Below are 15,921 nucleotides of genomic sequence, written 5' to 3' on the forward strand. Positions count from 1 at the left end.
AGATTCTGGACTCTCTTTCTGAGGGTTCCATATATTTTCCAAAATGAAAATTAATAAAAAAATTAACAGTGGTATGGTTAATAGTTTCTTAATACGAATCTTAGGTCTGTATTACCATCCAAGTATAGAAGCCTTTGTGGTTTATTTAATGGCTCCTGAAGTAACTGAGGTGTGTCAAATCTTAGTATTTCCTCTTGGTATATTTTTCCCAAAGTAAAAGGGCTTTTCTATAGTCAAAAAAAGTTACCAAAATATTGTCGAAATTGTTAATTGTTATGTAGCAACAGCTACTCTGAACTCAATTAAAAGAAGCTTCCTCTGTTTATTGTTGTTATGTAAACATCTTGAAGATTCTTTATTAAAATGCTGTGGATTGGAAGAGTTAGCTCCTGGTTTCAAAATGTTCTTAGAAATATAGGGTTCCTTTAAGATCATGGTAGTAACATGAGATTTTTAAATGCTAAAAAAGTGATGTCTTAAATTAGAATTGTACTAAGCTGACATTTTTTAAATGACTTTTTTCAACAGGAGTATAGCAGCATTAACTTTAATCTCATTGGCTACATTAATGAACTTTCCCAATCCTCTCAATGCTATGCAGATTTTGTGGATCAATATCATCATGGATGGGCCTCCAGCTCAGAGGTAAGAGTTTTTTGATGCATAAACTAGAAAGATAAGGAAGGTGTGATATCCTGATAATTGAGTTTTAAGACTTGATTCATAGGTAGCATTAGAAATCTTTGTATCAACGTGTTCGTTGTAAATTGTGTGATGTGTGTATATCATTTATTTTCTTGGGTGCTCACTGGTCCCTCGTGGATCTGAGCCTTCACCCTGTGTTCAGTGCCCAGCCTTCCACTGAGAACAGATCAGGGCAGTCCCTGCCCTAAGGAAGTAATCTTTTGGTTTCTAATAATGGGACATAGTGGGGAGATCTGTGAGTTTAGTACTATTAGCTAGACTTTGCTACCAGTTTTAGAGACTTAGGGAAAGTATCAAAGGACCTAAGCATCTACGTATTTTCTTTTGTAATAATGGGGCCATAGATACCACTTCCCAGCATAAAGAGTAGTTGAGTAATACTTGCAGTGGCCATTACAACAAATACCCTTAGTTGAAACCTGCTTGCATGAAAGATATTTCAAAGTTCAGTTGGTAGGTCGTGTATTTCAGGCCATATAAGTAAATGAGATTGGACAACTTTTTGAAATTGGACTCTTAATCTGTTAAACTGTGCCAAATAGATAAGGGTAAAAGAAGAAAGAGTGGTAAAATTTGTGGTTATTTTTGAGTAACCATAGCCAGGGTTTCTTTTACAATTCAACACTTTGTTTTTATAAGAAAACATTTAGTTTTCTGGATAATTGAGGTTAACCAGACTTGAAAGTAACAAATCCAAAACCTTAACACTTTAAAGTAATTTACTTTTCTGTTTGTTTTGAAGCCTTGGAGTAGAACCAGTGGATAAGGATGTCATTCGTAAACCTCCACGGAACTGGAAGGACAGCATTTTGACTAAAAACCTTATACTTAAAATACTTGTCTCATCAATAATCATTGTTTGCGGGACTTTGTTTGTCTTCTGGAGAGAGGTATAGTCACTGGATAAGTTGTTTTATTAACATGTATTTTATACGATAGGACTCAGTTATTTTCGTATGTTACATGGAAGACTGGAAAGTTAGGAGAGCTCTTTGAAAAATTTGATAATAAAAACATTTTTATTTCTTTAAAATGATTTATTTATTTATCTTTAGAGTGAAGGGAAGGGAGGGAGAAAGAGAGGGAGAGAAACCTCAGTTTGGGGGAGAGAAACACTGATCAGTTGCCTTCTGCTCACCCCGAACCAGGGACTTGGCCCACAGTCCAGGCATGTGCCCCAAACAGAAATTGAACTGGTGATTTTTTGCTTTGTGGGATGATGCCCAATGAGCCACACCAGTCAGGACGATAATGAAAACATTTAAACATAGTTTGATTTTAGTCTTTGTGGATTATTGGAATTTCAGGCTCATTTATTAGACTAATTTAAATCTGCAAAGATTATCAGATACAATAAAAAATATGAAAATTTGGGGAGATGTTAGAAAATCTGAGTCTTTAATGTAGCTACTTTATTGTCATCACAGTGAAAGTTGTTTTAATGTCCATTATACAATTGGTGAGAAGACTTTTTACTTCGTGGTGACTGCAGCTATTCCTTAGGAGACTTATTTAAATGGCATATAGGAAATTTAGGAAACTTATGTTTTTATGTCATAATAATAAAGGTATTTTATCTGAAAGGAAAGGAAATATTCGCCATTTAAAAGCATGTAGTATTTGTCCATTAAATTCAGCCACTGACAATCATTTTTCCTCTGGACAGCTGCGAGACAATGTGATAACACCCCGAGACACAACAATGACCTTCACATGCTTTGTGTTTTTCGACATGTTCAATGCACTAAGTTCCAGATCCCAGGTATGCTGATTGATTCACTTGGGTGGAGCACTTTCTAATTGTAAGCAGGCGAGGATTATGGGTTTTTAGCTTTCCTTGATTTTGTAGCCATGGATTACAGCCTCAGATACAGCTTTCCTACAGATGAGTACCTACAAACACATGTCATAATAGGGATGGGGCATTTGGGAAGATAAGCCTTATCTTTGACCAGAAAATTAACGTAAATCACAGGTGTTATCACTTGATCTTTATTCTTTCGATTCTCTTATAATCTGGATGTATTCAGGTTAACATTATCCAAGCATAGGGCAGACCTCATTGGTTCTATTAAGGTGGTATTAGTCTCCTATTAGAAGTACAAGAACAATTTTTTTGGTATATTAATCTTTTCTAGTTACTTCCATCAACATGTCAAAGCTTAGGACATTTTAACTGCCATTGTGGAGTTCCATCAGCTTATTAAAAATTAGAGGTGACTGTAATAATAAAGTAGTTGTTTCTGTGACCAAGGAGTAATAATTGAATTCTGCTTTGCCAACAGACCAAGTCTGTGTTTGAGATTGGACTCTGCAGTAATAAAATGTTTTGCTACGCAGTTCTTGGATCCATCATGGGACAGTTGTTAGTTATTTACTTTCCTCCACTTCAGAAGGTTTTTCAGACTGAGAGCCTAAGTATACTGGGTAAAACAAATGTTCTTTATAATTTATATATTTTAGATGAATTGTAAGTATTTTCTAATGTGTTGGTTCTGATAAAAATTTTCTTTTAAAAAATGAAATAAGAAAAGTTATTGACTTCATCTGAAAAAGGAGTGTGCTCTGTTTTTTTACTGGGAGAAGTTTAGGGGAGTCCCTCTCCTAACTCTGAGTTTATTATTTCTTTTCTGATTTTTATGGGTTATTAATTGTCAAAACCATATTCAGTTATTTTGAAATATAGCAAATCAAAACTTGTTATAAAGTTAGGGTAGTTTATAACTTTTCAGTCTTATGTGAAGAAAAAACTAGTTTTAAGCTCACTAAAAACCAAATTGCTTTTCTATAAAATTATAATTTCAATAATTTAATATTTCACTCTTGTTACTTGCTAATTTGTAATTCTTATTTTAATCAAATAATAGCTTGATCCTAAAAGCAGACTATTAAGATTATGTGGAAGATAGACATTATTCTTGTATATATTATGCATTAAATATTATAATATTGTACATTTAAAAATTAATTTTTCTATATAAGTGTGAGGACTGGTGTATTTTATACTAATGCTACTTTTGTTTTTTTAAAGCTAATTTAGATATTTATGAAATGAGTTATATAGCCTCAGTGGATTTTTTGTTATAAATTTACCTTAAAAGTGAACTAATTTAATATTTTAATTTCACATTCACGTCTCTTCCTCTTTAAAAAAATAGGTGTTTTAAGGAGACAACTGCAGTTTTTCAAGCAGTAAAGAATGAGTTAGTATGAACACTGTTGTGAAGACAAGATGAGTTCTTCTGGGCTTTCAGACGGAATAGACGCAGATTTCTAAATGAGGTTTAGATAGGCATTTTTCAGTCAAATTAGTTACCACTGCCTCAGCCGCCTTTTTAAAAAGGTTGTATGATCTGTTAAATAGGAAGCTCTTGCTTGTATTGCTGTTAAAGGTTGTAGTTACCAGGTTGTCTATGGTTTAGGGACAGTGGTCAGAAGACTTGGGTTCTGTTCATAGGTGTGTGACTTTGGATAAGTCACTTCATCACTTTGAGTCTGACTTCCTTCCTTTTATACTGAGGCTGATTATCTACCTCATGGAATGGTTGTAAAACCGTGTCTTTTAAAAGCTGGGGTAAAATGTTAGAAAAATATCAGCTATTAAGCTTTGTAGCTGAACGTTTCAAAGAATTATAAAACCCAATTTATTTTCTCTTGCAGATCTGCTGTTTCTTTTGGCTCTCACCTCGTCGGTGTGCATAGTGGCAGAAATTATAAAGAAGGTTGAAAGGAGCAGGGAAAAGATTCAGAAGCATGTTAGTTCAACATCGTCGTCTTTTCTTGAAGTATGATGCATATTGCATTCTTTTATTTGCAAACTAAGAATTGCAGTTTGAGGATCATTTACAAGGGCAAATTCAAGAAGATAATGAAGATTTGAGAACTTTTTAACTTTTCATTGACTAAACATGAGCATTAATGTTAAAGACTTGATTGGAGACTTTAACGTGCTGACAGTCCCAAATGAAATTATGCAACTTTGATAACAAATTCCGTGATTTAAATTGGCTTTTGAGATTGAGGGGAACTTTATAAAGCATAGGGGCATTTATTGAATTTTAAAAAAAACCAGGCAAAACCTAAACCACTTAAAGAGGTCTAACAACACAGATAAATACACTGTCTATCTTAGATAGATATAAATATTTTTTTTAATTTTTAAATATTGTACTATTTATGGTGATGGGGCTTTCTTACTAATACACAAATAAATTTAATCATTTCAAAGGCATTCTATTCGATTTAGAAATTGATTCCCAGGAGTGCCGTATTCAGCTACTGTATTTCCTTTTTCCTGCAGTGTAAGCAGCTCATACACCTTATGTTACCATTTTTGTATCTCAAGTTTTTTGCACAGGATGTGACCACTGTCAAATCACTGTTCTTTTCTTTCTTTTTGTGACTGAAAAGCCTATACTGCAATTTGAAGTAAATGTTTGCTTTTCTTAGTAAGTATAAATGGTTGCTTTTTTCCTCCCCCAGCTTTGAGTCTTTGGTCTAGAAAAATTCATACAGCGCTGTCAAGTGGCTTTCTAGTTAGGGTAGTCATGTCTGTAACACTTAGTCAAAAATATTTAAGACTGGGCTGAAAGTTATAAAAACTTTTATTAACATGCTATGCCTTCTTTCAGAGTTAAATATAAATATACACTTTGTCAAATATCATTTTGTCATTCCCTAAATATAAATCCAAGTTCCTCTCCTGAATAACTGAATTTTATTATTTTTAATATCTTTTTAAGCATTTTTTAGGAAGTATAGAGTGCTATGCTTAGAGAGTAGAAAAGCCCCAAGACCAAACAGGTGGTGTCAGAACCAGGGTACATGTGGAAGATGCTGTGCTGGCCTTGCTCTCCATGTATCTGCAGCCTCTCCAGCCCACGTTGCAGCCCAACCCCGAGCCTGTCGCTTCTCCTGCTTACACTGCTTGTTCCTTGCCTTCTCTCTTTTCACTGGGCACGCTAGAGAAATAGAAGGCTTCGCTCTTGTATTGCTGTCAGTTTTTATGGTATTTGATGAGGTATAGGTAATTTATTTAGAAGGTATGGTAGATTCGGGCCAGAAATTCAAAATTACAAATCCATTTCCCTGTTAACTTTCTTTCTGAAACAGAAATGGGTCTTAAATTCGATGTTTAATTCTTCCTGAAGTGAGCTAGTTTTGTATTTTATAATTATTCTTTATTTTTTAAACTGTCAGGGTAAATCAATGTGTAGTTTTTATCATCACTGTTAAACTGCCAGTGTTAGTACTGAAATGTTATCAGTGACAGGGAAAGTGTCTGTACTTGGAGTCTGTGTTAGTGAAACTGTTGAGTATAAGGAGATGATATGTTTGCAACTTATTCCACTTTACCCTTCAAGACTCAACAGTCAAAAAGAAAACAAAGACTCAGTAGTCAGATCTCACTAGCTAGAACATGGAGGCCGTTGTCTACTCAGCTTTATCTCTGGTGACATGATGTCGTGCTCCTACATTTTGTAATGATTTTTCTTTTTGTTACAAAGACTTGAAATACATATTAAGTGCACGTTAGTCTTTTACTTTTGCATTGTAGGTTCAGAGTATGACTCGTATGAAATAAATGTGCCTGTTTGTTCATTTGGTTTTTGGACCAGAAAAAAAAATGATTTCGTAAGGTAACAACTTTCCATTCAGGATTTGTTAACATTAAAATCATAACGACATTGAACATAATGGGAATTAAGCAGTACTCAGTACACAGAATCTGTGATTTAGAGAACGGAAATGCACAGGACAGACAGACGACCATATATCCAGGTTTCAGTTTTCCATAGTACAACAACAAATCAGAATATTTGTGTATTTATCTTCAATAGTATATTATCCACATTAGCATTGAATAATTTAAATGCTCTAGTATTTAAATTTTTATTTTCTCAACCTCTTTTCTAGCCCTAAGAGAATTGCTAGCATTCTTAACAATATTAACTTACTTGATTTTTTTTTTCTGTTAGACTACCTCATGAGTTATTTGGCCCTCAAATGATTAAACATGAGGAAGGTAAAGGCACTTGAAATAACTCACCAGTTGGGTAGACAGGTGATTAAAACTGGCTGCAAGGAAATAAGGGTTAGTGTGTTCCCTCACATGTGCACTGAGTGCTTCACGATCCAGAGAGGAAACAGTGTGAGACCAGGCAGCCTAAGAAAACCGCCCTGCTCCCCCCTCCCCAGTACAGGCTTTATGTAATAGCTGTGACCACGCTCACAAGGATAAAACTCATATTTTTTTTACCATTCATACTTCTTTCTGCATTGGTAGTCTTCCTTTAAATTTTGATCTCTTTCTTGTAGTACTTAAATAGAGTGAGTGTTGGCCATCCTTCCAATAGTTTCTCAGTGAAATGGATTGGTAGCAAACAAATATCTAAGAACCTTAATTAAAATTACTTTACTTTCTGCCTTTTTCACTTGGGAGTTCATGAACATTTTACTTCCACATGTGACTCACCCAAAAGTTTAGATGATGTCATTTATTGGATGAATTGATTGACATTTATTTTGGAGCTGGAATATGCTAGGAGTAGGAAGGTGATGGCACCCCTGCCCTCGAGGAGCTCACAGAGCCGGTTGGCAGGGGACGTAACCATTACCAGGCTGCTTCATGAATGGTGGTAGTGCACGTTTATTTTAAAAATACACGTAACATTAAAGGGAATCCAGTACACATTTTACTGGCAGTTTACCTTGACATTGGCATTTGGAACTCTGTGAAGTATGTTTTTAGACGGAGCTGCAATCCGAACAGTAGCTGATTTGCATACTAAAACATGCTGTGTGTAAATGTTAATCCTGACTGACTGGTCTATGACTGAACAAACACACCATCCTGACAGTTGAGTGTCCTTGACTCTCTTGTTGGACAACTTCATTTGGAGTTTTGGTTTTTAGAGTTGGTTATTGTTAAAAATTGGATACCAATTAACCAGTCCTTAATGTTAATGTAGATGTAATAGTCTGCAAATATTCTAGGGTTAGTTTATAAAGAATTAAGAGGTAATTTCTTGGGAAGTCTTCAATCTAACCCTGGAGACCAAAGTGAAACATGTCTAATACACTGCTAAATGCTGCCCGAAATGTTACAGTAGCCAAAGGAGAGAAATAACTTCACTGGAGGAAGTTGTCAAAGAAATTTCCCAGAACTAGTAACATCTCAATCAAGCCTTAAGTTGGGAATCTCTAGCCAAGAAGCAGCAGGGCATCGCAACCAAATGGCAAAGCCTCTGCAGAGGTGTTGGTGAGGGCTGGATGGACCAGGTGAAAACCACAAGTAGCCTGGGGCTGTTAAGGCAGGAAATTTGTATTGTGAGGGGTTGGACAGATAGAAGGGGCCTGGTGGGAAAGGCACTTGACTTGCAGCATGCTAGGGGATGTCAAGAGTGGGATGTGAGTTTGGGTTTTTGTTCTGTAACATGCTGATGGAAGCACAGAGGCTAAATAGTAAAAAACAAAAACAAGAACAAAACAGGGAGACTGACTAGAGAATTTAGAAGCTTAAAGGGTAGAGGGACTAATTGAGCTGTGGCAGTCACTATGGAGAGAAAGGTACAAATATCTCTCTTCTAAGAAATAGCATTGTCATGATGAGACAGTAAAGGAAAACATGGACGACAGCCCAGTTTCTGGCTCCCTGGCTTGGATAGCAGAGCTGTTAGGAGAATTAACAAGGCCTAGCAGCCTTTAGTGGGACACAGGTGAATTGAAAATGTGAATTCTGTGGTGTCCTTGAGATTTGCCAAGGGACATGTCAGATAGGTTTTTAGAACAGAATGAATTAAGCCATGGCTGACTAATTATAATGTAGTAGGAAAATAATTTCATGTTACAAGCATCTTTCTCTTTTTTTTTGTTAAAATAAAGCAATAAATGAATGCAAACTCAGCTTTGACAGAATAAGATACTTTTTGAAAGTTGTTTCTTTGTAGAGTTATGACTTAAGAATTAGCAAGCAGTTATATAGGTTGGAACATTTCAGCCTCCTTTGTTATAGAGCTCTCAGACTGTGTTTGTTATTAATGCCACTCACTGACTAGAGAACACTGTTTGGAACAATTGGTGACACAACTTTTTGATGTTTGCAGTAAGCACTTCCTTAAGAGGCGAGAGAATGTATGTAGCAAAGAACTGCATAGCTCGGACTGAAGTTTGCAGTCGGTGGATAAGTGACTAGCATTAACTAGCAATAAGTGAATAGCATTAACATTAGAAGACAGTTATTTGCTCCAAACAACTAAGTTATGGCAGGACAGTAGAAAACTTGATTTTTTTTTTCTGTTTTACTCATAATTCTTCCTGGGATCTTTTTAGCCTTATATTCCACACAAAATGCCAACACAGTCTACTAATTTATTAGTCTTTTTGGAAACTCTTCCTTTAACTTGAAATCCTTTTTCCTCTGCCTCAATTTTCAGAAACAGAATTTTTACCTGTTTTTCAAAGACCAGCTGAAGAGGCAACCAGGGCAGCCTAACCAGATCGCTGTAAGGATGTGTGTGTGTGTACAGTATATAGTTTCTTGTAAATACTATTTAGAATAAATGCAGCTAAAGCCTGGGTATAAAATTGCAGATTTTATTTTTTAGAAAGCATTAAAAATTTAAGTCTAAGCCACTCCATTGATAAATCTAGATAGAAATTGGATCTTTTTTTCATTCAAAATAAATTTAAGTGGTGAAATTTGGTGAGGAAAGTGAAAATTATTTGAACCATTAGTTTTTGTTGTCATTTGTTGTTTTCTAATTTTTTTAATATTAATTAAATTATTGGGGTGACACTGGTTAATAAGATTATACAAGTTTCAGGTGAACATTTCTATAATATATCAACTGTACGTTATGTTGTGTTGAGCCATTTAGTTTTGATCATCATGAATTCCTTTCTGATCTGATCATGCAAATGTTTTTGTGTACGCGTGAATGTAGCTCCCTGTATTTGCACAGGTACTCCAGGTAGCCATGTCCATGTGCAGATCACTGTATGTATGTACCTGACTTTGCTGTTCCTGTCTCTTGTTGCTCAAGTCTAGCCAGATTGACAAATATCCTGGCAAAGACCCACATTACTGTGGTGGCTCCATTGCTAATGGGCCTGGCAGGACTTGGCAGGAAAGCTTTTCGTATCAGGATTTAGAAAGCTTTTTTAAATCAGGGTTGCCCCATCACCATCGTTTCTACAGCAGTATTGCATTGTTCTGTTTGTAACCCTCTGAGTAGAAACCACATCTCACAGTACTAACAGTACACGGTGCTAGAAAATGGGCACATTGTTCTACATGAGCCTGCAGGTCCATTTTTGAGCTCTGAGTATTTCCAGCTTTTGAACTCAAAATAAAACAGGCTTTTAAAAACAGTTAAAAAATACCAATTCACTCGGCTCTGTTAAAAGCAATTTTCTATTCAGGCTTTCCCAATGAAAAAGTATGCTGATGTGCACAGCAGGTTAGAAGTGACAGTTTGGTGCCATCCTGTGGTCATGCCTTCTAATGCCTTGACTATTGTGCTCTTTTTCATCCAGTCTGCATCTTAAAAGCATTGTATGAGAGAACTTACTGTATGAATCTCAAAAAATGTTATCCTTGGAGTAATAATATAGCAGACCTGAAACAAATAGGTGATTATAGAAAATGTGTACTTGATAAGGAAAGATATGACAAACTTTACATTTAAGGATTATTTGACCATTTTTAGGGAGTTAAAAATAAGTATGTTTCCATGTTTCATTCTCACATTCATCCATATGCTTACATAATAGGATTGCATTAGAGTTTTTAAGGATCTTTCTACATGGAACAGGTCTGATTGCCCCTGAATTAGCTAGAGGTGTTACAAGTTAGGGAAACAATTTACTTTAATACCTCAGTACCTCCCTAACTCACCACATGGGACTGTTGATTTAGTTTTGGGATTAACAAACTATGGCCTGCAAGCCAGCTCTGCTGCCAGATTTGTAAATAAAGTTTTATTGAAACACAGTTACATACATTTATTTACATACTGCTTATCACTGCTTTCATGTTAAAACAGTTGAGATATTGCACCAGAGACCATATGACCCACTAAGCCTAAAATAATTTACTTTCTGGCCCTTTACAGAAAAACTTGTCTACTCATATTCAGAAAAGAAAATAGGCCTGTGCCTTGCATCCCATGGACCAGAAAAGAGGCAGCATCAATTTTATTTCCTCCTGTCTCCCAGCAGGATATTCTTTCTGGGGCAGATGTACTGGGTACCAGATTTGGTATCAGTGATTCCTCTGAGTCTCCAACAAGGCTCTGACGCACAGGAAGTCAGGGGGTCTCAGTCTGTGCTCAGAACTTCTTGCTCAGGGAAGACAAAATTTAGTAATGGTAGAAACTAAAATATCCGGTCAGTCCATTCTTAGTGTAAAACACAGTTTCTAAACTCATTTTCTAGGAACAGAGCTTTCTAAACCAAAACACATTTGTCTCTTACATTTCTAAGGTAAAGTTATGACAATATTCCTTAGTGAATTTCTGTTACAGTTCACACTTGTGAGTTACTGTTTTACAAAATGCATTGTGGTTATTATAATAGGTCAATTTCTTTGTCTTTAAAAACAACCTGTGTAAATCTGGGAGCTTGAAGGGCTATAATCCTTTGAAAACTTGGGTTTGTGGATGTTACCATTCCCAGATTTTAACATCAAGGACCCCACCCACCATTTTTACCTCTCGTTTTCTGCAGTTTCTTGGGGACAGACAAGGGAATATCGGAAGCTTGCTCTCTTGATGCCATCCTTCCCAGTAGGGGCTTCAATTGTTACAGCCATTTCTAACTATAATAGTACAGTATACTTATTGGAGGCATTTGTAAATAGAGGAGAGAGGAAAATATTTCATAATCTCAAAGCCTCAAAGACTTTAACCTAGGCTCGACATACCCACAAAAGAACCCCCTGATTCTTCCGCTTTCCAACTGCACTGCATCCGATGGAAATGAATGACAACCAAATAGGAAATCTCAAAACAGAGGGTTCCTGCCAGTATCTTAATGAAGGCATGAAAATGCTGATTAGGCATAGGAGTTCTCACTGGCATATTTACAACTCTCCCCTCCCCTGTTAAGAATAATTTTAATATGTATTTACTCAAAGAAATGTTTCTTTATCAGAGCAAGTTCACCTGCTGCCAGTAGATTAATCCACATAACCCCTCCTGTACCATGAAATTGATTACTCTGTATCCATGATAGTACGAATTGAGGCACTGCAGAGCAGACACACAGTTATCCCTGCCGACCGCCCTTGATTGTGACACACGCGAACCAGACAGAGGAAGACGGGGACAGTAATGCCTAGGTGGCCACGTGTCCACCTCAGTTAATCCTTCAGAAGCACTAAATGGTAAAAACACTCCCGGAAAGTTTTCATAATCTTGTATGATGTAACTCATGGGGTTACCAGCTGGTGTGTTTGTGAGAGGCTGCATTCGGCTAGAGTGAATTGTTTTTGAAGTCTCAGTGCATTTGTCTACTGGGTGATTTCATGATGGGTGATTTACAAGTGCACCTGCCTACACTGCACTGAGTGTTCAGCAGTTTTTTTTTGTTTTTTTTTTTTTACCAAAAATGGAATGACCTCCATGCCCTACCTACCCTATTCATCTGATCTTGCTGTGAGCGACTTTTTTTCCCCTGGATGGAAAAAGTCCTCAAAGGGAGAAGTTTTGCTGATGTGGAAGAGATGGAACAAAAAATGGCAGTAGCTTTATATGTTATCAGTATTTAAATGTTTTATGCCCAGACCAGACTGGCGTGGCTCAATTGGTTGGGTGTTGTCATCTTGCAAAGCGAAGGGTTGCCGGTCCAGTTCCCAGTCGGAGCACTTGTCTGGGTTGCAGGTTTGGTTACCAGTGGGGCACATGCCAGAGACAGCTGATTGACATTTCCCTCCCTCTTTTTTCCCCTCCTTCCCCTTTACTCTAAAAATAAATAAAATCTTTAAAAAAACTTACGTATTACAGTATGTTCATGTGAAATTTGATTTCTTTCTGCAGACTGAATCTAGTGAAACCACTGGAAACACTTTTCCACGTATAATTACATTCATGTATTTCCTGTTTTAATAGACTAGAATGGTATACTGCCTGGTACAGTCAGGCCTTTGAATTTTAAAACATGTTTTTTCAGCCTGAGGTTTTTATCTTCAAATTTTTACAGCCCAGTGGGCTTAAATTTTAGCATTATTCAGTCCTGGAAAGATGCCAGAGCTACTTACCCTATATGGCTGTGGCTGAGGCAATGGTTGCTGAAAGTGGGGAAGCATCTTCTTAATTCATCTGTCCAAAAAAATATTTAATTTCAAATTGGTACAAGGTGCAAAATCATTTTCATTTTGTCTTGACTCACACATGTCAACAAAGACATTATGAGATAAATACCAAGAACCCCAAATACCACTTCACTAAAAGCACAAAGGTCACTATGTTTGGAGTAGGTACTAGTGAAGTACTAATGAGAGTTTGTCCTTTGTCAGAAGTGAAGTTATTTCTACTGGTCGTGGGAGTGACTGTGTTCCAGGTGCTACTCTGGGTCATGCTGTGCTGGCCAGCCAAATGGCATGTGCTGGAGAGTGGTACCCAGTGAACTCTGGAAACCTAAGGCGGGGGAAACTAGGTTTGGCTTCCTTAGGTTATTGGGTAGGGCCAGGATGTAACCCTGGCAGTTGCAGGAAGAGGAAATTTCCAGGAAGTGGGAAGATCTGCTCTTAATTTTTTCTTTAAACACATCCAGGGCTCTTTCAAATTAGGTTTAAAAACACTACAGAAAATTCCTTGGTAATAAAAGGGCAGGAAGGGCATTAAGTACTCACATAGGGATTGTTCCTTCTGTTTTTTTCCATCCCTTTCTGAGGTTGTGCTTAGCTGCCTTTCACATTCTCTCGGCACTTCTCCACTCTGCAGTGTGGCTTCAGCCTAACACCTCTGCTGAAGTTCCTTTAGCATTCTTGTTTTCTTATCTTTCTCATCTTAGCCATAGTTGATAGTGTTGACCTGCTTTGCACCTACAAAATTCTGCTCTTGGCTCTGGCATTCACTGATCTGAGGGTGCCTTGATGTTTCTGCTCAGCACTCCTTTTTCCTAGTTCCCTTGCTTTGCCCTTGGTTTTTCATGTATGGATGTAGCAGGAATGTTTTGTCATTTGTTGCATGTTCAGTCCAGGTACTGTACTTAAAGGCATGTCATTTTATCCCTAGATAATAATTTGAACCATCCTGATCCTGTTTTACAGACAGGGTAACAGGCATAATCATGGGTCCATTTATTTTATGCACAAAGGGGGGAAAGGTAATTCTAAGATCCTTCTAGCTATAGATGTCTTTATCTTCTAAAACTGTAATTAATTTGAATTCTTTTTCTCATGGCCAGTTATCATGACAGGCCTTTAAAGTTTATATTTACAGGATATATATACAAAAATTCCTAGATCTAGCTATGGCTAAAAGGGCGTATAAAAATGAAGTTCAAGTATAATTTTAGGACAATTCAGAATATGATTGCATTACAGTGTTTTTCTCTCTCCAAGTTTATTTCTAAAATTTACCCATTTTAGTTCTCCAAAATTCCTTTTGTCACTTCACTGCTTATTGAAGACACACATTTCCAAAGTCTCAGGTGGAATTTCATTCCTAGAATTCAATAAGAAAGAGCAAGTCCTGAAGATTTAATTAAAAACATAGGAAACATTTTAGAAATGGACTATGGGACATACAATGTTCTGCTTCAACAGATGCTCCCCTGGCCTCCTGTACCTCATGTGAATTACATCCTTGTCTCTTAAAGCCAAGCTCAAAGGTTGCCTCATCTGGTGACTGCTGTCTCATTGTAGGGTCCAGTCTGCGCTTTGCCATTTTGCATTTGACCGATTGCTTCGTAAAATATCCTCCTATTTCACTGTGTGTTGTCTCTCTAAACAGCTTATGTTTTCTGGGGGTCAGGTGCTGTCCTTGTTTCTTTGGTAACCCCCTTCAAGATATCTTGTGGAGTGCCTGTGTTCTCTATTAATACAGAAGATGCATACTAGAGTAGGTATGCATCTCCTAAATTCTCTAAAATTTCCTAAATTCTCACAGATAGAAGAGTTAATGGACATTCTTAGACTTTTAACTGCTGCAAGGCTAGATAATCTCAAGTGAGTGGCTGTGATTGAAATGACTAGGGAAGGGAGCCTGACTTCTCAGTCTACTGAAGGAGGGCCCTTTTGTTAGAAGAACTTTTAAAAAGTGAAGAAAAAGATGATTGATATAATTCAGTTGACTTTGATTTTGAACTCTGTTGCCCATACCCTCTTCAGTGTAGTGCCTGTGAAGCCAGTTATCACCAAAGGGGAAGTGGGAATGAGTGGTTTTCCCTGCGGGGTTGGTGGTTTTAAAAAGCAGTGTTGATGCACCAGGATATAAGACACCTGTATTAGTATATTTTCCTGATTGGCCCCCAACTCCAGAAACCAAGGAAAAGGTTTTATTGATACAACAAGGTCTTATGTGCTTCTAGTCCATATTATATCCACTATTTGCTGGCAAAATACATTATCTTCACAAAAGTCCATGGATGTGACTGCTCTTTTCTTGATTATTCTGGGAAAAACCATTTCTTCAGAGACACTAAAAATGTGCTCACTAAGGAGCCCCGTGCACTCTTCCTAGCATAAACACTTTTTTTAATTTCAAGAACTCTTACTGGAAACAGAAGCTAGTCTTTAGGTTGAAAACTTTAGGAGCAAATGAGATTGTGTTTTTGCCTTTTGGAAGTGGCTGAAGCCAGTTAACACTCGAGAGGTTTGAGTGTAACACTGGCTGATGCGGGGCTTACTGTCTTCTAAGAGGGAGTGTGGTACTGCTAGGGAAGTGGAGAGAATTACTTACCAGATTTTGGGGACTGAATACGGGCCTATTCAAAATGGCAATTTCAAACCACATTTAGCGTTATTACTCATGGAATATAACAGTGAGCAGAGAAGAAAGGAATAATATAATTTGTATGAATACAAATTAAGGTCAGCGTATACTTTGAACTCTTGCCCCAATGTATTCATGCCCCACCCTTTTTTATTTTGAAGTTCTTTATTTGGAACAGGCCTGCACCTTCACACTTCTGCTGGTGCTTGGAATTGTAGCTGCTTCCAGTGTGTTCCAGAGCAGTGGCTTTCAAAGTCTTTTGACTGCAGTCCACAGT

The 15,921-nt window shown here is 37.0% G+C and overlaps 1 protein-coding gene across 5 annotated transcripts in view; it reads left to right on the forward strand.

Annotated features, from left to right (window-relative positions):
- ATP2C1 (ATPase secretory pathway Ca2+ transporting 1) overlaps positions 1-6,313 on the forward strand; it is a 117,246-nt gene extending 110,933 nt beyond the window's left edge. For all 5 annotated transcript variants that reach the window (XM_028518264.2, XM_028518266.2, XM_028518265.2 and 2 more), the window contains 5 exons: positions 529-645; positions 1,448-1,595; positions 2,372-2,467; positions 2,991-3,132; positions 4,366-6,313. In XM_028518264.2, coding sequence (XP_028374065.1) covers positions 529-645; positions 1,448-1,595; positions 2,372-2,467; positions 2,991-3,132; positions 4,366-4,496 — 634 coding nt within the window. In that variant the 3' untranslated portion in view covers positions 4,497-6,313. The remainder of the gene's footprint in view (positions 1-528; positions 646-1,447; positions 1,596-2,371; positions 2,468-2,990; positions 3,133-4,365) is intronic.
- The last annotated feature ends 9,608 nt before the right edge of the window (positions 6,314-15,921 follow it).

This window comes from Phyllostomus discolor, chromosome 7, assembly GCF_004126475.2.
Source record: "Phyllostomus discolor isolate MPI-MPIP mPhyDis1 chromosome 7, mPhyDis1.pri.v3, whole genome shotgun sequence".
NCBI classification, from domain to species: Eukaryota; Metazoa; Chordata; class Mammalia; order Chiroptera; family Phyllostomidae; genus Phyllostomus; species Phyllostomus discolor.